This window comes from Cricetulus griseus, assembly GCF_003668045.3.
Source record: "Cricetulus griseus strain 17A/GY chromosome 1 unlocalized genomic scaffold, alternate assembly CriGri-PICRH-1.0 chr1_0, whole genome shotgun sequence".
NCBI lineage: Eukaryota > Metazoa > Chordata > Mammalia > Rodentia > Cricetidae > Cricetulus > Cricetulus griseus.
The window spans coordinates 35,590,258-35,613,863 of NW_023276806.1; the positions used below are offsets into that span (position 1 = coordinate 35,590,258).

The 23,606-nt window shown below is 41.5% G+C and overlaps 1 protein-coding gene across 1 annotated transcript in view; it reads right to left on the reverse strand.

The window, feature by feature from the left end:
- LOC100754451 (fatty acid-binding protein, intestinal) overlaps positions 1-9,522 on the reverse strand; it is a 10,765-nt gene extending 1,243 nt beyond the window's left edge. Inside the window, exons 1-4 of the mRNA XM_027395647.2 lie at positions 9,208-9,522; positions 3,970-4,076; positions 2,494-2,666; positions 158-265 (exon numbers count right to left, since the gene is read on the reverse strand). Of these exons, the coding sequence (XP_027251448.1) occupies positions 158-265; positions 2,494-2,666; positions 3,970-4,036 (348 nt within the window). The 5' untranslated portion in view covers positions 4,037-4,076; positions 9,208-9,522. The remainder of the gene's footprint in view (positions 1-157; positions 266-2,493; positions 2,667-3,969; positions 4,077-9,207) is intronic.
- Positions 9,523-23,606: the final 14,084 nt, after the last annotated feature.

Here is a 23,606-nt window from a genome sequence, read left to right on the forward strand (position 1 = left end):
CACCTGCTTCAACAAAGCCACACTTCCTAATAGTGCCACTCCCTATGGGGGCCATTTTCTTTCAAACCACCACAAGGAAGAACTCACAGTGACAAAAGTCTTGTTCATAATCATTTTTGTCTTTGGAATGTAATTAGAAATCTTTCTTACAACTTACCTGGATTAGTTCACCACCAGAAATTTCGCAGATATCAATCAGCTCCTTTCCATTGTCTACACGTTTGAATTTTGCAATAAGTTTATTTCCCTCAAGGCTCCAGGTCCCCTGCATCATAATAATTAGTCAGTATTTATTATGATCTTACATGTTTCTAACACGATTTCCAGTTTACAGACAAACATCGTCACTCAGTGACCCTATGGACTCTATGGAGTAATTCATTACTTCCATTTTACATCTGTGGAGACTGAGAAATGACATAGCAATTCCTCAGACATCAGAAAGAGGATTGATTGGTCATGAGCTGTGAGAGTCAAGGCTGTGCTGGGAACTGTAAGCACCACTCAGCTGACAATTGCTATATACTGGATATTCGTGCAGATGAGGAGTGATTATCATTAGTGATAAAGTATGCAACAGGTAGATTGTCCCTGCAGGGCTGACAAGATGACTCAGCTGGTGAGAGAACTTGCAACACAAGCCTGAGGAACTGAACTCAAATCCCCAGAATCCATGTAAAAAGCCAAGTGTGCTCACATATGCCTATGATACCCATGCTGTAGAGAGGAGAGCTAGGAGGACCATGGGGCTTTCTGGCCACCAGCCTGCCTCCGGGTTGAGTGAGATACCCTGTCTCAAGGGAATAAGATATGCAGCACCACAAGGCACTTGATGACCTCCTCTGGCCATGTGGGCATGTACAACCACTACACACACACACACACACACACACACACACACACACACACACACTTGTCACTGCAAACATACTGCTCCCCCCCTTTTTTTTTCCTTTTTGTTTTTCAAAACAGTGTTTCTTTGTGTAGCCCTGGCCAACCTGGAACTCACTATGTAAACCAGGCTGACCTCAAACTCAGAGATCCACTTGCCTTTGCCTCCCAAGTGCTGGGATTAAAGGTGTCTGCCATCAATAAACAGTGAAAGTGACATTCTTTTTTTTTTTTTACATCCTCACCAAAGTTTGCCCTCCCTCTTCTCCTCCCATTCCACACCACCCCCATCCACTCCTCCCATTGATATCAACCAAAGTTGGCATATCAAGTTGCAGTAAGACTAGGCACTTCCCCTCTTATTAAGTTTAGACAGGGCAACCCAGCACAAGGAGAAGAGTTATGAGAGCAGGCAAAGAGTCAGAGACAGCCCCTGCTCCCCTGTTAGGAGTCTCACAAGAAGACTAAACTACACAACTGTCACTTATATTTGGAGTGCCCAGGTTAGTCCCATGAAGGCTTCCTGGTTGTCAAGTCAGTCTCTGTAAGCCCTATGAGCCTAGGTTAATTGATTCTATGGGTTTTCTTGTGGTGTCCTTGACCCCTCTGGCTCCTACAATCCTTACCCCTCCACCTTCTTCCACAGAATTTTCTGAGCTCCACATAATGTTTGGTGAAAGGGACATTCTTTTTTTTTTATTAGTTCAAGTTAGGGAACAAGCTTGTTTCTCATGTAAGTCCCTTCTCCCTCTCCCTCCCCTCACCCCATCCCTCCTCCCCCAACCTACCCCCCACCCCATCCACCTACCACTCCCAGGCAGGGTAAGGCTCTCAACAGGGGCTCTGCAAAGTCCACCAAATCTTCCTGTGCTGGGCCTGGGCCCTTCCCCATGTGTCCAGGGCCAGAGTGTACCCCTTCATGTGGGATGGGATCTCAAAGTCCGAAAGGGACATTCTTAATGACCTACCATGATTTAGACCTTCATATTTGGCTACTCACCCACTCATTAATTTTTAGTCAATTTTTAAAGTAAGAGCTCATGTAGCCCAGGCTCACCTCAAACTTACTCTGCAGGTGAGGAGAGGCTTGACTTTATGATACTCCTGACTCCATTTCCCTGGGATTACAGGCAGGGGTGACCATGCCCAGTTTTTATACAGTGCTGGAAACGAAACCCAGGATTTTGTGCTTGCTACAGTCTCCTGATTAAGCTACATTTGCGGCTTCTCCTTTATTGTCCAGGTACATATATAAACACTGTGTTTGAATATTCTGAACACCGAAAGCTTGTGCTCTCCTAGCATGAAAAGTTGAAAATACTGAACTTCACATTTCCTTGTGCCTGTCACTGTATTTGTCCATCTAAGAGGATTTTTTATAAATCTTATTGTTCAGCATCACATTTTCACAGATGCATATCACAATCAAATACTATGTCTAAACATTTGCCAATGATGTGTGTAAAATAAAATACAAACAGACTTCATTGGCCTCTTCAATAAATCTAGAGGCGTTTCGTTAGTTGAACAATTCCACGAGATGAACTATTATTGGTAAAAAAAAAAAATCAAGAATGCATTGCTTATAAAAAAATGTCTTACATTGAGTTCAGTTCCATCTGCTAGAGTATAGTCAAAGTTGACACCAAGTTCAAACACAACGTCAATGTTTCGAAACCTGCATGATTCTTTAATAGTGAATTTATTTCCTTCTTGTTTGATGGTCAGTTTCAAATTGTCATGAGCTGCAAGCTTCCTTTTCACCAAGTTAATGCCTGCACAATGAGAGAGATTGGAAGGAACAAGAAATGAAAATGCCGCGGAAAGTGTTTCCCTTTCTAAACTCTGTCCTGGTTTGCTCATGCTTATTCTGTAGGTGGAGAAGAAAGAGCAAATAGGGTTGTGTGTGCACAGCAACACTGAGATGCTTCTAGAGAAAGGGGAAGCTCTGGAAGACCCAGAGAACTGCTTCAAGCAGCTTTTCCAAACTAAGAAAATGGAAATGAAGCAACAAACTGTAGCACCTTAGCCCTGGGTCATTTCAACAAGATTAACAACCTTTGTGCTTCAGAGTTCAGTCAAATTCCAGAAATGTCAAGTGGAATATTAAGAGGTATATTCATATATTAAAGAAACACAAGTTCAGTTCTGGATATTTATTAATTTTTCAATACTACATTGCTTTTAAAATTGCATTTATTTCATTGTTGTTTGAAACTGGGTTTTGGTAATAGCCCAGTTAGGCCCCAAACTTGCTGCATAGCCCAGGCTAGCCTTTAATTCAAAATCCTCCCATTTCATTCTCAAAAGTGTTAAGATCACAGGCATACAGCACCATGCTTTGCTTGCTTCATAGTTATACTTATTTTTTGTGGCATTTCTGATTGCCTCAAGCCAGGAAAATTAGAGATTTTATGATGAAATTCATTATAATATGAATGTACAAATTTCATTAACTTAAATTTGGAATCCCTAAAATATGAGACATAATTTATGCAGGTTTTATTTTGAGAAATGACACATATTTTTTGCACAATTTGTAGTGTGGGTTGCCAGAATATTAGTAGACATTTTTACTATTGTCAAATCAACCTCTGGAAAGAACACACAGCTTTCTGTATTTATTCCTAAAGTTAGATAAGTCAGAGAAGAGAATTTACATAGAATTTATTCAAGGTGAGTTTTGATAAAATTATCTTCTTACTTTATTAAAAGTTCCTTGTTCTTTTCCCTCCTATAATCCAGTGTTATTTTAAATGCTGGGAATGATCAAAACTTACTACAGTTGTCTTTCTTTAAATGTTTACATTTAAAGAAATGCTTTACATTACATTTACATTTTTACATTAAAAAATGCTTTCAGTTATGTAAGCACAATTAACAGGCAAAGGAAGAAAATACAGGGGCTTAATTAACACTTGCCCTGGGGAGACAAGTTGTTCTTCCTAAAGCAGGAAGAGTGGATATGGATTTCCTGGCTCTGGACAGTCACACCTGGAGCCTTACACATCACCAGTCATTTCCTAAGGCACAGGCAGGAGAAAGCAAACAATGAGTCGCCCAGGTAGACACTCTTACCCATTTTCTCCATGAAGTTATCATAGTTCTCATTCCGGTCTACTTTCCAACTGCCATCAAATGCCATGGTCTCAGTTGTGTGTGCCTCTGGAAAAGCAGATTCGGTCCTATCCACAAGAGAGAACTTATTCTACTTCTTATCTTCAAACCAATTAATACTGTGATGTGGAAGTTTAAAGTTCAAGAAATTATCTAACTACTTTATATGCCATGCCCCTTTAGCTTCTCTTTCCATGCTTTCTTTGAATCTGCATCTGAGATTCAACTGAATTAAAATTTCATAATCATACCTAACATCTTTCTTCTTGTAGAGTGACTCTTAACCTCGGGATGAAAGATCCTCCCTAGAAGACTCAGAGTCCTACTTAGTTTTTTATTGCTGTGATGAAGACCTTGACCAAAAGCAACTTGACAGTGTCTTAGGGTTTCTGTTGCTGTGAAGAGACTCCATGACATGGCAACTCTTATAAAGGAAACGTCTAATTGTATGAATGTGCTTCTTTTTGGGTGTATGCCTAAGAGTGGAATTGCTGGATCTAGTGGTAGACTGATTCCCATTTTCCTGAGAAATCGACACACAGATTTCCAAAGTGGCTGTACACCAGCAGTGGAGGAGTGTTCACCTTTCTCCACATCCTCTCCAGCATAAACTGTCATTGGTGTTTTTGATGTTAGCCATTCTGACAGGTGTGAGGTGGTATCTCAGAGTTGTTTTGATTTGCATTTCCCTGATGGCTAAGGATATTGAACACTTTCTTATGTGTCTTTCAGCCATTTTAGATTCCTCTGTTGAGAATTGTCTATTTAGTTCTGTACCCCACTTTTTAATTGGATTATTTGGTGTTTTGGAGACTACCTTCTTGAGTTCTTTGTAAATTTTGGAGATCAGCCCTCTGTTGGATGTGGAGTTGGTAAATATCTTTTCCCAATCAGTGGGCTGTCATTTGTCTTGTTGACTGTGTCCTTTGCCTTACAGAAGCTTCTCAGCTTCAGGAGGTCCCATTTATCAATTGTTGATCTCGGTATCTGTGCTACTGGTGTTATGTTCAGGAAGCTGTCTACTGTACCAATTAATTCAAGGGTATTTCTTACTTTCTCTTCTAATAAGTTCAGTGTGACTGGGTTTATGTTGAGGTCTTTGATCCATTTGGACTTAAGTCTTCTACATGCCAACATCCAGTTATGCCAGCACCATTTGTTGAAGATGCTTTTTTTATTCCACTGTATAGCTTTAGCTTCTTTGTCAAAAATCAGGTGTTCATAGGTGTGGGTTAATATCAGGGGTTTCAACTCAATTCCATTTGTCTACCTGTCTATTTTTGTGTCAATACCATGCTGTTTTCAGGTCCATAGCTCTATAATAGAGCTTGAAATCAGGGATGGTGATGCCTCCAGAAGTTCTGTTATTGTACAGGGTTGTTTTGGCTATCCTGGGTCTTTTGTTTTTCACAGCATTATTTGTAATAGCCAGAACCTGGAAACAACCTAGATGCCCCTCAATGGAAGAATGGATAGAGAAAATGTGGTACATTTACACAATGGAGTACTACTCAGTGGGGGGCGGGGAACAATGGAATCTTGAAATTTGCAGGCAAATGGATGGAAGTAGAAGAAACCATTTTGAGCAAGATAACCCAGTCACAAAAAGGCAAACATGGTATGTACTCACTCATATGTGGATTTTAGACATAGAGTAAAGGATTACCAGCCTACAATCCACACTGCCAGAGAAGCTAGGAAACAAGGAGGACCCTAAGAGAGACATACATGATACTCTGGAGAAGCAGAAAGAGACAGTATCTCCTGAGCAAATTGGGAGGGGGAAATAGGAGAATGAGAAGGGGAGAAGAGGAGGGTTGAGGAAGACATGATGGGGCAGGGAGGATGAGTTGGGGAAAGAACAGAAGAGAGCAAGATAAGAGATAATATAATAGAGGGAGACATTACAGGTTTAAAGAGAAATCAGGCACTAGGGAAATGTCCGGAGAGCTACAAAGATGACACCAACTAACAATCTAAGCAACAGAGAAGAGGCTACCTTAAATGCCCTCCCTTGATAATGAGATTGAGGACTAATTCATATGACATCAATTAGCCTTCATCCAACAGCTGGTGGAAGTAGAAGCAGAAACCCACAGCTAAACCTTGAACTGAACTGGAATACAGTTGCAGAGAAAGAGGACTGATGAGTAAAGGGGTCCACACCAGGCTGGTGAAACCCACAGAAACAGCTGACCTGAATAAAGGAGAGCTCTTGTTCCCCAGACTGATACCTAGGAAACCAGCGTGAGACTGATTCAGATCCCCTGATGTGGATGTCAATGAGAAGACCTTGGAAATCTATGGGACCTCTTGTAGTGGATCAGTACTTATCCCTAGCTTAGGAATGGACTTTAGGAGCCCATCCTACATGGAGGGATACTCCCTGAGCCTAGACACAGGGGGTTGGCTTAGGCCCTATCCCAAAGAATAAGACAGACTTTTAAGACCCTCCCCCATGGAAGGATTCACCCTCCCTTGGGAGCAGAAAGAGTATGGGATAGGTAGGGTGTTAGTTGGGGGAGCAGGAAAGGAGGGGAGGGAAAGGGACCTAGGATTGACATGTAAAATAATTTTCTTTCTAATTAAAAAAAGAGAGTGAGAAAAAAATTTAAAAAGAGGAAAAAAAAAACATCTAATTGGAGTGGCTTGCTTTCAGTTTCATAGGTTCAATCCAGCAACATTATGATGGTGAGTATGGCAGCGTGCAGGCTGACGTGTGCTGCTGGAGCTGAGTGAGCTACATCTTGCAGGCAACAGGAAGTCAACTGAGATGCTGGGTGGTATCCTGAGCATAGGAAACCTCAAAGCCCGCCCCCACCATGACACACTTCCTCTAACAAGGCCATACCCACTCCAACAAAACCACATCTCCTAATATTGCCACTCCATATGAGATTATGGGAGCCAACGACATCCCAACTACCTCATTCCACTACTGAACCACATAAGCTTGTAACAATACCATAATGAAAAATGCATTTAGTCCAACCTGAAAAGTCCCCATAGTCTATAACAGTCTCAACATGTTTAAAAGTCCAAATTTCTGTGGGAGCCCACAGATTTGACTCCGTTCCATCTTGACTTAAGGTCAGAGAGTTCAAATCTATTCTTGATCCTCAAGGTCAAATAACAGGATATTTGATCTAAGGTATGGTTACTAGATGTTTTACTCCTCAACACCAAATGGCAGAATGTTTAGTAAGGGCATGGTTACTGGATGCTTTGAGAATTAAGGAAGTAATTACACTTGTTTGTTCCTTGTATCATTCCTTGTCCTCTCCTTTTGCTTTGGGTATAAAAGTGCTATGTAAAATAAAAATTCGAGGCATCTCGAATTAATTAATTAATTAATACAGTATTAATTGAGAGCCCTCTCAACTCTGTCTTCTGTCTTTTACTCTTTCTTTTCTCAATACTTACTCCCCCTTTTAGACACATTCAAACAGGTTGTCTGGTTTTCAACAATGTTCAAAGTCTCTTCTGAGAGTCATACAATCTCTTAACTATAATATCCTACAAAATAAAAACTGATCACATTCTTCCCACATATAATAGTACAAGATAAACATTACCCTAGAAAACATAGGAAAGGGCACATACTGAGGAAATATTGAACCAACACAAGACCGAAATCCAGCTGAGCAGACTCCAAACTCTGTATCTCTATGTTTAATGTCAAAATACTCTTCAGATCTTCATCTCTGTTCAGCTTTGTTGACTTCAATACACTTCTTCTCTTGAGCTGGTTCCACTCCTTGTTAGCAGCTCTTCTTGGTAGACATCCCATCAGTCTGGCATCTTTAATATCTTGGGGTCTCCAAGGAAGTCCAAGCTTCAACTTCACAGCTTCATGCAATAGTCTTTCTTCTAGGCCTTCATTCAGGTACGCCTCTGAGAGATGCTTGGTCTCAATAGCTTTCTTTAGTCGTGGATGAAGTTTTCATAACCTGTTTCCTCTATCCTTAACTCAAAAATAGAACCACATGGCCAAATCTGCCAGGTTCTGCTGCTATTTGGGGCTGGAACATGGTCTCCTTGTTTACATTTTAGTATGCTTTCTGTCCTTCACTGCCTAAGGCTGGCTGTCCAGAAACTGGATCTGTAGAGCAGGCTGGCCTCAAACTCAGAGTCTGCCAACCTCTGACTTCCCAGTGCAGGGACTAAACGCATGTACCATTATACATGGATCTAAGCTTTTCTTTAATTCCTTGTCACAAGTTGTAAACTTACCTGGGTGGGATGTTGCCCTGAGGCCACCACTACCTTTATTCCGTTTCTTAATGTGGTTATCTACTTGAACACAGGACATAGTTCCATTTCTCTTCATGGTGCTCCTTTTCTCCTCAAGTTGTACATTTTCTATTTTTACTTTCTCAGCTCTGCTCCCTTTCATTATAAAACTTCATTATAGTTAAAAATAATAACCACAAGACAGAATCCATACTAGGATGTTTTGCAATTTCCTCTGCCAAGGAAATTAATCCAAAACTTCTTCCCTTTAGTTTCAGCCAGACTTTTCACACAGTCACATTCTTCAACAAAATATCACAAGAATGATCTCTAGGCAACATACTAAAATTCTTCTCCTCCAAAACCACTGCTCAGGCTCTCACAGTTCAAATCACCCTCAGCACCACTGTCTACCATGTTCTTACTTTAAGCCCATTAAGCAGCACTTAAAGCATTCCACTACTTTCCTAACCCAAACTCCTGAAGTCCAAATGCTTCCAAACAAAAGTATAGGCAGGCCTATTACAGCAATACCCCATTCCTGGTACCAACTTTTGTCTTAGGGTTTTATTGCTGTGAAGAGACCATGGAAATTCTTATAAAGGAAACATTTCATTGGAGCTAGCTTATGGTTTCAAAGTCTTCATTACATAAGCTACCCCAAAAAGTGTACCGGGGAACCCCTACAGCTGATAAGTGCCTTCATCAAAGTGGCTGGATACAAGATTAAATAAAGAAATATCAGTAGCCCTCCTGTAAGCCCCAGGTCCCTCCTCTGAGGACCTCCAACTTCCAGATTCCACTCATAGAATACTCTGACTGCCCTAACGGCTGGATCCAGCCCCCACTGTACAGATTAAAAAGCCCAAGCTCAGGAGTTGAAATCCCACCAATCCCCATATAGAAAGCTTCACCCTGAAAAGTTACACACACACCCCAACACAGAAGAAACTCTTTAAATCCTACCTTCTGCTCAGTTTCTAAGCAGTGGCATCCACCTTTCTGGATTTTTCCTTTCCCAATAAATCTCTTGTGTGAAGTTTGTTGTGAGGTGTGACTTTGTGGTATTCTTTGGCTCCCAACTGCCAGGACACCTTTCCATCTGAGCTAATGAAAGACCCTCGAGGTGAGGAGTCTCCCCAATCTGGCCTGTCCCCTGCCCCAGGAACTCAATGTCCAGTCCAGTTGATGCAATGAGCAAGAGGCTTTAATGAACGGGAAGCATTTGTACAAATGGGCCCTCTCGGCATGCAGGCTAGAGAGCAGCAGCATTCCACAGGCACAGGCGTTTTTAAAGGCAAAAACCATAAGCTTCCGGGGGGGGGGGGCTGCAACTCTCCAGGCCCATCTATTGGGCAAACAGACCAAACCTCAGAATGTGCTAATCAATCTTGCCTAAGACAGTGGTCTTTGTTTTTCAAGAACTTATTTATCACTCTTTGACTCCTGGTCAGTTAGTTCCCTTAATGGGCTCCTCTAGGGAGTGCAGCCTTCTGGAAATTCTTGGAGCTCTAGCTATCTATGGCCTTGTAGGGGAGATTCCAGGAACTGAGTCATGGGGCCTTGGTCAGCAAGTCTCTGGGCCAGGAGCAATTCTTCCTGAAAGGGGGGCAGGTGGGTAGGTGGCAGAGCCACATCTGTTTTCTTGCTAATTTTTTAATCTTTCACTATAACACTTAAACATTTGGTGCCAAAACCTGGATTATGCCCTCCCAGTGCCTGAGTTTCCTCTGGGGGGGGGGGGCAGCTAAGATCCTCAAGGCTCCCTCTTTCTCATCTCTAGTCTGCCTACAACAACTCACCTTCCAGCTCACTGATCGCTCAACACCCCATCCACCCACAACAATTATACAGCTGGCCCTCCTTACCTGACCTCATCCCCCAACCCTTGTAGGTGCAATCCTGAAGTTTCCTTAGGCCCAACCAAACTTTTCAAGCCCCTTCCCCACCCTCTTCTCCTGTTTTCCTTTAGGAGCTGCATGTAATCCCACAGCTCCTCTTAGGCCTTCTTGCCTTTTATAACTCCATCCTCTAACCCATGCCTGTGGGTGAGCCCCCTCTTTACAGCTGGATTTTTAAGTCCCACTTTTGTGGCCTCTACAAAAACCCTGGTGCCAAGAGCTGAGTCTCTCCTCTGGCTTGGTCAGGCTACCCCCTGACCCCTGGTGTTGACTGTGTTAATGACCCACTGAATGACTTGGTCTTCATTTGGTCGTCTGTGAGTCCTAGGGATGCTGGTCACTACAGGCTGCAGTGACATTTTCCTTACCCTCTCTCATCCATGGGAATGGAGTCTTCCATACTCTCTCATTCCCTCTTGGGATGCCTCTTAGAAAACCTCCATCCTCTCCATCTGACACCTGACCTGAAGAACCCTAAATTTATTTTCTTTTGCAAATTGGGCGCAATACTCCTTAGAAAAGCAACACAAACGGCCGCTAAATGTCACCCTAGATCCTAATACTATTTGGGATCTTTCCAATACTGCCCACAATCTGGAAAGGAAAAGAGGTTTCTTGTTCTCTTTTCCCCTTTAAGCCCTGTTTGTTTTTGTCTAGTCTCGCCCACCTCCCATGGCTTAACACACACACACACACACACACACACACACACACACACACACACACACACACTTTACCGACTGGTTTGTGTCTCAGCTCCCAGCTTTGGCCTCTGTCTATAGCTAGAGCTCAAAATTAGCCTATGTCTAAGTCTTCTTTTGTCCTCAGCTTACTGGATTCAGTTTCACAAGGACCTAGGTGTCTTTTAGATCTGAGTGGCAGCAGCCTGCTGTTGTATGCTGTCCCAATTCAACTGAAAGCAGACTCTGGAAGTACGGTATGACTTCCCCCTCCTCCAGACCCAAGCTTGCTTATTTAAAGGTTTCTTCCAAAAATCTCTGCCCCAGTTCAGGAGAGCCACCTGACTCTGTGACAGAGAAAGGAGAGCAAAACACAAGCCCCCATAGGGATCTAACTCACACTCTTTTGATTTTGGATTGACTCTCTCAAATCTTTGCTAAGATATAAATCTGGTTTCAAGGTTTGTAAAACTATTGTGTAAACGTTCTGTACCTCAAGATTTGTAGAAACATCGGGTATGATTAAAACAATGTAAATTCTGTAACAAAGGGTTAGCTTAAAACTCTTAACATCTGGGTTGATAGTGAAAGTCTATGCATAAGTAATCTTAAAGGAACCCTAGTTTACTGTCACCTTATCTGCTGTCCCCTGATTAGGGTGGAGGCAGCCATGTGGCTGACAGCCATCTTTCCTAGGGGTGGGAAGGGTGGACTTTGCTACAGGACCTCACTCCCATGCTGATGAAAAATGACCACGTGGCATAAGCCAATCAAGGAAAAAATCAGCTCCTCGTTTTGAGGCCAAAACCAGATGATTCCTCCACTATTTTTAATCACAATAAAAAGCCTTCCTCTTCTCGGCCTCATCCCAGTCTCTTCTCTTCCTCTCCAGTCTCTCTAGTTTCTCTTTCTTCCTCCTCAGCTAAGGCTGCCCATATAGTCAGGGCTGAGGCAGTTCCCCAAGCAGGACCCTGATTGGAATTACAATAACCCAGGGGGCATCCATGTTAGGGACCTATTTGTAGCTTGTCTCCTGGCTGGTCTTCACAAGGCCACCCTTAGAGTGGTAAATTATGAAAAAAAAAATCCAAGTGGTCATCCAGGACAAACATAATAATCCATCTCAATTCCTAGACTGCCTCACAGAGGCCCTCTTAAAATATACAAATGTGAATCTTGAGACCCCAGATGGAAAACAACTCCTTATGACCTACTTCTTCTCCCAGAGGTTCCCTGATATTAGGCCAAACTTAAATGTCTAGAAAAAAAAAAAAAAACCCTGACTCCACAGGCACAAGTCTTATCAATGGCCTTTAAGGTATACAAGGAAAGAGATGAAAAAGCTGGAAACAAAAAAATACCTGATACTAGTGAAGGCCTTTCCATTGGCAATAGCAACTGCCCCTGTTTCAAATGCAGCCAGGAGGTTCCCTGGGTCCAGGCCTGTCTGAACTCACATATACCACCAGACTATGTCCAAGGTGTCATCAAGAAGGGATTGGTGTATTGAATGCGCCCATGTCTCTTGTGTTATGAGGACATCAAGTCCAGAAGGTTCTTCAGCCAAGCTACTAAGTCTGACCATGGATGAATGAGGGTGCCCAGACTCCCTTGGCCTGACCACTGCCATATCTGACCGGGAGCCTGGGGTAGACATCACAGTATCAGGGTGATCTGTCTCTTCTTCTGGACACTGGGGGCACCTACATAGTTCAAATGGAGTTTTAGGAACCTACATCATCTTGTTCCTCTATTGTCAGGGTAGAGTGATACAGCTTTACCTGCCTCATCAAACTCCACCAAATATATCACCCAGGCTCAATATCAACTCTCTCCACAGCCTCAGGGGTCTTAAGGTTCTTATCATTGACCTTTTAAGAAAGAAAGAATATTCTTTGCCCCACTCCTTCCCCCTTTAGTAACCCCATACTCACAGTTAAAAACCCAAATGGAACCTACCATAAGATCTCCAGCTTATCAACTCAGCAGTGGTTCCCTTTGCCCCCATGGTACCCAACCTCCATACTCTCCTCTCCGTCATCCTCTCAGATTCCTTCCATTTCTCTGTCCTGGGACTCAAGGATAACTCTTTTCCATACCTCTCAATCCCCAGTGTCAAAGTATCTCTTTGCCTTTACTTGGACTGACCGGGCTACTCATCTTTCCACCCAACTATCCTGGACTGTTCTACTGGGACATCCCACATCTATTTGGCCAGGCTCTACCTCTGACTTATTCTCTCTGTCTCTTCCTGAATCCACGCTTACACAATACATAGCTGTGTAGGGAGACACAGTAACCACGCCTCCTAAGGGCTGGCTACAGGTGTGCCTGACCACGCCCTGATCTTCTCCTTTGTTGTCTACCCCTGCAAATTAGCCAGGCCAACACTTTTACCTTATTCAGTTTTTTGTCCAGACAGGGATATAAGGTCTCACCCTCTATGGTTCAGCTGTCCATCCACATCTGGGCTTAGCTATCACTCCAACTGACAAGGTCATTATCCTAGATGGAGAATACTTAATTCAGTCACTCACAGTTCTCACCACCATGGATGGAATTCTATCCTTCCTAAGGATGGCCAGTTTCTTTGGGTTTCTTCCTCTCTTATTGTCTGCCCCCTATATGAAGTGGCCCTTCACCCCTACATGAACCCCTTCTTGAATCCATTACCAAACTACTTTAGAAGCTTCATCAGGCCCTCCTCCAGGTCCCAGGCCTACACCTTCTGAACTTAACTAGCCCCTTATCTCTCCAGGTTACAGAAAAGGAGGGATATGTCCATGGGGAGCTGGGTGACCAAGTAGGACCTTCCTTTATGTTCAGTGCAAACTCATCAAAACATTAGAATATACTGTTCAAGGATATACCTTGTCTGTGTTCTCTGACCATAGAGAACTTCTTATACACAAATAGAAAGGTTTACCTTTGGGTCACCCTCTGCTTTCTCCCCTTTTCACTACCTACCCCATTTTCTAACATACAAGGGTCTCTAAATACTACTCCCTTCATGAGCTCCCTCTCTTCAGGTAGCATTGGTACCTGATGCTAGGTTTTCCTTTCAATTATGCCCACATCTCAGTTATGCCCACATCTCAACATTTCAAACTAATTCAAGTTGCTGATTTGTCTCTCTTAAGGTGTGTATGGATCATTTGTTTCTGCTGGCTTCTGCCACCCACCATATTTGATTCCAGTTCCTAGAATCCACCTCTTCAGCTGCTTCTTCCCTCTACCTGTTCTATCCATTCATCCCTCTTCTCCTAATTAGTAAGTGTCCTCTTTCTAGCTCCTAGAGCCTGCTACACCATTCAGGGCCCCTCCCTGTGGGCACTCTCTAGTTACTAAGACATCATTTACTCCTCTCCCTCTATTGGATTCCTCCATGTCTCTCTACCTAGGAGCTGCCTGCTAAGTCCCACGGCTTCCTTAAGCACTTCTGGATCTCTGCAACCTTGTCTCCCATGTCTCTCAGCTCCATCCTGGAAGTCTCACAACTTCTCTATGCCCTCCTGGGCTTCTCTGTTGCTTCTCAGGTCCCACTTGAAGTTTATAGATACTCTGTCCGGTGGGGTTGATTTTGCAATCTTCCCTCTCCTCTTCCGTGGACTTGGGTTTTATTAAAGCCTCACTCTGTTACTACAAAGAGCTTGGCCTCAGTACATTTCAATTGGCCTTCATTGGCATGTTAACTCTTCAATGGTGGCAACTTCTGCCACCATGCAAACAAGTGAACCAAAAATCTTTTACAGCTATACTTGCTCTCTCCTCTATGTCTTTCTAACTACATCTGTCCGGGGTAATTCCTACATATGGAGACCCCCACCTGTAACCAACAACCTGTCCTAATAGGGCCAGGAAATTGTTTTGTATCAGGCTGTCAAAGGCCTATTCAGTTTCCTATCACTTCTTTATTCATCTCTTCCTCACCAGGGCTTACCTCCACTCATATTTTCTCTGTTTTGTATGTTAATTCCTGTCTTGAAAACAAAAATCAGAAAATAGTATTTATGAAAGAAAATGTGTGTTTAATAAAGTATTATTAAACTACACCTCCATGTACTATAAAGGAACATACCTCATACTGGTATCTGAACTTTGTAACATAAGAGTCACCTAGGTTGTCTTAGTTTTTAAAAGACAATAAGGACATGGAGAAAAGACATGGGGAGAAACTGTGATTTGGCATTGTGTGGAAGGCCTTAAGCTCCTAAAGAGAGCCCAGGAGAGGCCATTGGTGAAAGCTTCAGTAAGTTTTGAGGGTCTAAGAAAGTGTATAAAGGCCTGAGGATGCAAAAACTTAAGAAAGCTCTAAAGGATGCCGGGTGGTGGTGGCACAGGCCTTTAATCCCAGCCCTTGGGATTAAGGCATGTAAATGAAAGTTCCAAAGGTATAAGAAAGTGATTTAAGGTAATGTAAAAATGTTTCATATTTATTTTCCAATCTGTGTTCTTGTTAAAATTTCAAAGGTTATCCCAAAGAATCAATAAAGAAATTATGTTAATTGAAAAATATTTCAAAGGTTTAGGAGACCTATGCTCAATGGATCAACCAGACCACTAGAGTGGTGGGGTCTGGAAACTGTTCACCAGCAGGTTTCCAAAAGGTGATACCTGCTCCTATAACACCTTAATTGACTTCTAAAGCACCTGTCCCCTATGCTTTCTTTCTCTATGATCAAACTAGAGATTACTCTCAATGTTGGTCAGAAACTTATGGGGGTTGCCCTTATTGGTTATGTAGGAGACTTGGTACATATTCAGGAAGGCATTCTACCTTTTATGGAAAATAATAAATTGTTTATAGTCTAATAAATGACTAATGGCACCCCAGATGGGAGACAGAGGTCATTGGTAAACTTTACTATGGCATTTATCATAAACGCCATCAGGCATGATCAAAATACAGAGGGTACAGATCCCACTTTCTAAACCCCTAGGAACAGACATGGTAGAAGTAGTCAAGAGCTCCTTCAAGGTCCTGACATCCCTGACATCACCCCCTGTTGGTGGCACTGATCCCACATTCCTGTCTCAGGATGTGGAACCTCTACATATACACTACTTAAGAACTCGATGCCTGACCACTTTGAAGAACGTTGGTTATATGATCTTCCTAGATCACACTCACAACCACCATTTATTGCATCACCTATTGTCTTATTAGACTCTCTCACCTTGCCATTCTTTAATTGCTCTAAACCAAATATTACCCACGTTTCTCTCTTTTTGCCATCACAGACTGCGCTAACTCCTCAGGAACATACTTTGTCAGCACACTGGATTCCTCAGACTGCAATAGTACCTAAACCCTTAGTACGACCACCCCAGTCCTTATGTCTAGATTCTCTGTGGCACCCAAGTTTATCACTCCATATGTACCAGGTGGACTGGGACTTGTGCCCTGGTGTTCCTTTTTCCAAACTAAGGGGTGGTACCTGGTGAAGGGCCCTGGACAATTCCATCACAGGGTTTACAGCAGCATGGCATAACAAATGAGCTGTTCAGGTCATCCCCTCTCTAGCAGACCTGGTTTGACTGCTGACATCACCGTTGGAGCAGTGGGATTGACTACCTCCCTAGCTATTGACTATCAGTTTCATCAAAGTTCATCCAGGATCTCCAAGCGGTGGCTCAGACCATCCTTACCCTCTAGGATGAAATAGATTCACTGTCTGCTTTAGTGTTATAGATCACAAGGATTGGAGTGGTGGTCTTTGTCTCTTCCTAAGGGAGGAATGTTGCTTCTCTGTCAACCAGTCAGGTCTAGTAAAAGACAAGAGCCAACAACTCCAGATGGATCTCCAAAAATGTAAGAAACAGCCTCTGGTCAGCGGGTCACTAATTGTCCAGAGTGGAATTGGATGCCGCCCTTCCTAGGGGATGCCCCCTTTCTCCTCCTTTTCTTAACCCTCCTAGTCACACTCTGCCTTACAAACTTGTTGTCTAGATTTTTCAACAACATATTCAAAGGATTTCTAACCAGACATTTAATCAATTGCTATTTAATTTATCAATTACAGTTTACATTTAATCAATTACAGTTTTACTGGCCCCTAGTGACTTTACCCTGAAAGCTTTATCCTGAAAAGTCCCCTACCCCCAACACACACAAGAAACTATATAAACTCTGCCTTTTGACCGTTTCTCTGCTGTTTCTCACCCAAGCAGAGGCAGCCACTCTCCTGGTTTTTTCCCTCCCACACAAATCTCTTGTGTGAGGTTTGTTGTACAGTGTGACTTTGTGGTATTCCTTGGCTCACGAGTGCCAGGATACTTTTCCATCTGAGCTGTAATGCTTACACCTCATATATACATATGACAAATGGACTGAGAAAGAAGTCAGAGCAACAAAGCCCTTCACAGCAGCAACAGATAATATTAGATATCTTAGGGTAACTCCAACCAAGCAAGTGAAAGACCTGTATGGTAAAAACTTCAGGTCTTTGAAAGAAATTAGGAAGCTATTAGAAGATAGAAAGATTTCCTATGCTCATAGAAAGATAGGATTAATATAGTAAAAATGGCTATTTTACCAAAAGCAGTCTCAGATTCAGGGCAATCCCTATCAAAATTCCAACACAATCCTTTACAGACCTTGAAAAAGTAGTACTCAACCTCATAGGGAAAAACAACAACAACAACAGGATAGCTAAAATAATTCTATACAAGAAAAAAACTTCTAAAAGTATCACCATTCCTGATTTCAGGCTGTACTACAGAACTGTAGTAACAAAACTGCATGGTGTTGGCATAAAAACAGATGCATTGATGAATTGAATTGAATCAAAGAGCCAGAGGTAAATCCACACACCAATGGATACCTGACTTTTGAAAAGGGAGCCAGAAATACACAATGGAAAAAAGAAAGCATCTTCAACAAATAATACTGGCTTAAATGGATGTTGGAATGTAGAAGAATAGATGCATATCTGCCACCCTGCAAGAAAGTCAAGTCCAAGTGGATCAAAGACCTCTACATAAAACCAGATACACTGAACCTGATATTACCCCAAGATACTTTATGTTATTTGTGTCTGTTGTGAAGGATGTTTCTCTGATTTCTTTCTCAGCCAGTTTATCATATATAATAATATATATAATATATATATATATATATATGAGGGCTACTGATTTTTTAAAATTAATCTTGTATCCTGCCACTTTACTGAAGGTGTTTATCAACTATAGGAGTTCCCTGATAGAATTTTTTTGGGTCACTTATGTAAACTATCATAGCATCTGCAAATAGTGAAAGTTTGACTTCTTCCTTTCCAACTTGTATCCTCTGGATATCCTTTTGTTGTCTTATTGCTCTAGCTAGAACCTCAAGTACTATATTGAATAGAAATGGAGAGAGTGGGCAGTCTTGTCTCATTCCTGATTTTAGAGGAATCATATTGAGTTTCTCTCCTTTTAGTTTAGGTTGGTTATTGGCTTGCTGTATTATGTTTAGGTATATTCATTTTATCCCTGTTCTCTCCAAGACCTTTATATGAAGGAGTGTTGGATTTTGTCAAAGGCTTTTTCAGCATCTAATGAGACGATCATGTGGTTTTTTGTTTTGTTTTGGTTTGGTTTTTAGTTTGCTTATATGGTGGATTACATTGACAGATTTTTGTATGTGGAACCTTCCCTGCAACTCCGGAATGAAGCGTACTTGATCATGGTGGATGATTTTTCTGATGTGGTCTTGGAGTCAGTTTTCCAGTATTTTATTGAGTATTTTTACCTCAATTTTCATGAGGGAGATTGGTCTGTAATTCTCTTTATTAGTTATGTCTTTGTGTGGCTTGGGTACCAAGGTAATTGTAGTCTCATACAATTTGTCAATGACACTTCTGTTTCTGTTGTGTGGAAAAAATTGAGGAATACTGGTATTATCTCTTCTTTGAATTTCTGGTAGAATTCTGCATTGAAAGTATCTGTCCCTGGGCCATTTTTAGTTGGGAGTCATTAGGGGTTATAGGTCTATTTAAATTGTTTATCTGTTCTTGGTATTTAATTTTGGTATGTGATACCTATCCAAAAAATTGTTCATTTCCTTTAAGTTTTCCAATTTTGTGGAGTACAGATTTTCAAAGTGTGACCTGAGGATTCTCTGGATTTCCTCAATGTCCTTTGTTATGTCCCCCTTTTCATTTCTGATTTTGTTAATTTGGATATTCTCTCTGTACCCTTTGCTTAGTTTGGATAAAGGTTTGTCTATCTTGTTGATTTCCTCAAAGAACCAATTCTTTGTCTCATTAATCCCTTGTATTGTCTTCTTTGTTTCTATTTTATTTATTTCAGCCTTCAATTTGGTTATTTGCTGGTGTCTACTCCTCCAGGGTAAGTTTGCTTCTTTTTGTTCTAGAGCTTTCAGGTGTGCTGTTAAGTCACTCGTGTGGGAATTCTCCAGCTTCTTTATGTAGGCATTTAGTGCCATCAACTTTCCTCTTAGCACTGCTTTCAAAGTGTCCCATAAGTTTGGTTATGTTGTGCATTCATTTTCATTGAATTCTAGAAAGTCTTTCATTTCTTTCTTCTTCCTTGACCCAGGGATGGTGCAATTGTGCATTGTTCAATTTCCATGCGTTTGTAGCCTTTATGGAGTTTGTGTTGTTGAATTCTAACTTTAAACCATGGTGATCTGATAAGATACAGGGAATTATTCCATTTTTTTGTATCTGTTTAGGTTTGCTTTGTTGCCAAGTCTGTGGTCAGTTTTAGAGAAGGTTTCATGTGGCTGTGACAAGAGTATATATTCTTTTGTGTTTGGATGGAATGTTCTATAGATATCTGTTAAAGTCAATTGAGTCATAACTTCTGTTAGTTCCTTTATTTCTGTTAAGTTTCTCTCTGGTGGTCCAGTGATGAGAGAAGGGTGTTGAAATCTCCCACTATTAGTATGTGGGGGTTTATGTTTGATTTACATTTTAGTGATGTTTCTTTTACAAATTCAGGTGCCTTCGTATTGGGGGCATAGATGTTCAGAATTGAGACTTCATCTTGATGCATTTTTACTGGGATGAATATGAAATGACCTTCTTCATCTCTTTTGATTAGTTTTAGTTTGAAGTCTAATTTGTTAGATACTAGGATAGCTACACCAGCTTGTTTCTTAGACCCATTTGGTTGGAAAATCTTTCCCCAACCCTTTAGTCTGAGGTATTGTCTGTCTTTGAAGTTGAGGTGTGTTTCTTGTATGAAATAGAAGAATGGATTCTGTCTTCATATCCATTCTGTTAGTCTGTGTCTTTTTATAGGAGAATCAAGGCCACTGATATTAAGAGATGTTGATGACTGTTGATTGTTGATCCCTGTTATTTTTAAGATTTGTTGTTGGTGGTAGTATTGTGTATGTTTCCCTTTATGGTGTTTTTGGTAATGTAGGGTTATCTATTGTCTATGTTTTTGTGAGTATAGCTAACTTCGTTGGGTTGGACTTTTCCTTTCAGTATTTTCTGTAGGGCTGGATTCGTAGACATGTATTGTTTAAATCTGGTTTTGTCATGGAATATCTTGTTTTCTCGATCTATGGTGATTTAAATCTTTTCTGGGTATAGTAGTCTGGACTGGCATCAGTGGTCTCTTTAGTGTCTGTACAACATCTATCCAAGACCTCTGGCTTTTAGAGTTTCCATTGAGAAGTCAAATGTAATTCTGATAGGTCTGCGTTTAAATGTTACTTGGGCTTTTTCTTTTGCAGTCTTAATATTCTTTCATTATTCTATATGTTTGGTGTTTTGATTATTATTATGTGGTGAGAGTCTATTTTCTTTTTGGTCCAGTCTATTTGGTGTTCTGTAAGCTTCTTCTACTGTCAGGCATGTCCTTCTATAGGCTGGGAAGGCTTTCTTCTATTATTTCATTGAATATATTTTCTTTGAGCTGGACTTCCCCTTCTTCTATACCTGTTATTCTTAGGTTTGATCTTTTCATTGTGTCCCAGATTTGCTGGATATTTCATATTAAGAGTTTGTTGGATTTAACATTTTCTTTTGTCGATAAATCTATTTCCTCTAATGTATCTTCAACACCTGAAATTCTCTCTTCCATCTCTTGTATTCTGATCATTTACCAAGATTTTCCATTTCCAGAATTCCCTCAGTTTGTGTCTCCTTTATTGCCTCGATTTCAGTTTTCAAGTCTTTTTTTTATTTAGAAACAATCATTTTACATATCAGTCTCCCCCATTCCCTCTCCCTCCCATCCTCCTATGCCCCCTACCAATCCCCCAACCCACCACCCACCCACTCCCCACTCAAGGATAGTGAGGCCTTCCATGGGGGACTATCAATGTCTGTTACATCATCTGAGGGAGGGCCTAGGCCCTTCTCTGTGTATCTGGGCTGCAATAGTACCACTCCATAGGGAATGGGCTCCCAAAGTCCATTTGTGCACTAGGGATAAGTACTGGATCCACTGTTAGAGGTGACATAGATTACCCAGGCCTCCTAACTGGCACCCACATGCAGGAGGCTTGGTTCAGTCCAACGCAGCTTTATGACTGGGGTCAAAACTAATTGTACAAAAATTTCAAAGAACTTACAGAACTGACATATGAACTTACAGACTGTGGCATGCATAAGACCTCATAGGTTCAAGTCTGAGAGGTCCCAGCACTGAGAGGAGGACCTGACATGGGGTCCTACCCATAACTAAGAGGACAATTTATACCCACTGGCAAAGTGAAATCAGTTTTCTCTAGTGTAGTCTTAACTGTTTATATTAAACACACAACAATGAGTAGTTGGTCAACACAAAATGAACTACTGAGTGTGTATATGAGTGTATGTATATGTGTTTGTGTGTGTTTTAGAACATTTGGAAAGTAGACTTGAGGTTATGGCCTTGAAGCTGGACTGAGACTCAGGAGAACTTAGGCCCCTCTCTTCTGCCAGACTGAAATTTTAATTCTCTCTTTGATTCTTGGTGATCTGGATTGTATACCACGGGGACTTCTGTAACCCTGTATTCACTCTGCCATCTAATGGAATCCTCAGTGACAACAGGAGAACTGAGACACCCTCAGCAATGGTTCTTTACCATGACTACTGATTTGCTCTATGCCTCCTGAACTTAAGACCAGTCAGCTCCTAGGGACAGGACTGTGTAAGTATCTTACAGGGTCTGTATAAATACAAAGGCAGCTAAGTTCTGAGATGTGGTGATATATTATTTATGATTTTTAAAGTTTTCCTGAGGATTCAGAAAGAAAAATCATCCACAAGCTATAGAGGTCAATAGGTGGTGGCACACACCTTTAATCCCAGGATTTAGGAGATAAAGGCAGATCTTTTTAGTTCAAGGCCACCTAGGGATACATTAGAGAGACTCAGTCTAAAAGAATTAGAGCTCACACCTTTAATTCCAGGACTCATGAGAAGTATATAAGATAGGAGCAAGGTCTCAGAGATGGAGTTCATTCTCAAGTCACATTGAAGTCAGTAGCAGGTATCCATTCTCCAGCCACACTGAGGATAGGAAGACATTCGGTCTCAGGATTCTCCAGCCACACTGAGCACAGGCAACAGGATCAGCCCATTCAGTCTGAGGTAGTGGTAAGAGCTAGTGGCCTGCTACTTTATTTTCTGTTGTTCAGCTTGACATTTGAATCCCATTATCAGTCTCTGGGTCTTTTATTTTTCATTTAACAGGGGTATAATGCTTGCTGCACAAATGTGGAGACCTGAGTTATGACCCCTAGCACCCACATAGAACCTTGGCATAGTGGTGCATCTCTGTAACCCCAGTGCTGAGAGGGCAGAGGATACAGGAAGGTCCCCAGTCACTGATGGATGAGCTCCAGGCTCAGTTAGAGATCCTGTTCCCAAATAAGGTGAAGAGTAATAGAGAAAGATATTCAGTGCCAACTTCTGGCCTCCAGAACACAGGTGTACAGGAACTCCCAGACATGAACACATACATACAAAAACATGTACACACATACACACAGAAAGAAAGAAAGAATGAATGAAAGAAAGAAAGAAAGAAAGAAAGAAAGAAAGAAAGGAAGGAAGGAAGGAAGGAAGGGAAAATTCAAGGTATCCTTATTATTGAGAATCTTAAGACACTAACAATAAATCATGAAAACAAACTTTGGGTCTTTCTAAGCCAAAAAGGATTGTGAGCCCATGAAGGCAGCCAAATTTAACAATATTTGTGATATTTCTCTCTCCCCACTCCATGCTCTCTAACACCCCAACACTCTCTCTGCAGTGACATATTCCCAAATGGTTGCTTAAGAAAGGGAAATAACTGATCATTGTTTGGGAATATATATGTATGTATGTATATATGTATGAATGAATATACATATATATGAACACACATAGATAGATAGATAGATAGATAGATAGATAGATATAGATATAGATATAGATATAGATATAGATATAGATATCCAGTCCAATCACCTCATTTGAAAAATGCCTGAAGTACATCCCAAAGAGATGAAGTAGCTTTCTCAAGTTCACACTAGTTAGCCTAAGACTGGGCCAGAACTAAGAGTTCCCATTGGGCAGGGTGATGCTGGCTCACACATAGCCCCAGGGAGAGAGAACTCTTAAAAGGAAAAATGATTGTCTCATACACATTTTTTTTGAGTCCCAGCTACATATGAAGGACTACTCATGATGTTTTCTATGTAATGAATCAATACAAAATATTGAGAAAAGCCAGGCAGTGGTAGCACATGCCTTTAATCCCAGCACTCAGGAGGCAGAGGCAAGCGGATCTCTGTGAGTTTGGGGCCAGCCTGGTCTACAGAGTGAGTTCCAGGACAGCCAAAGATACACAG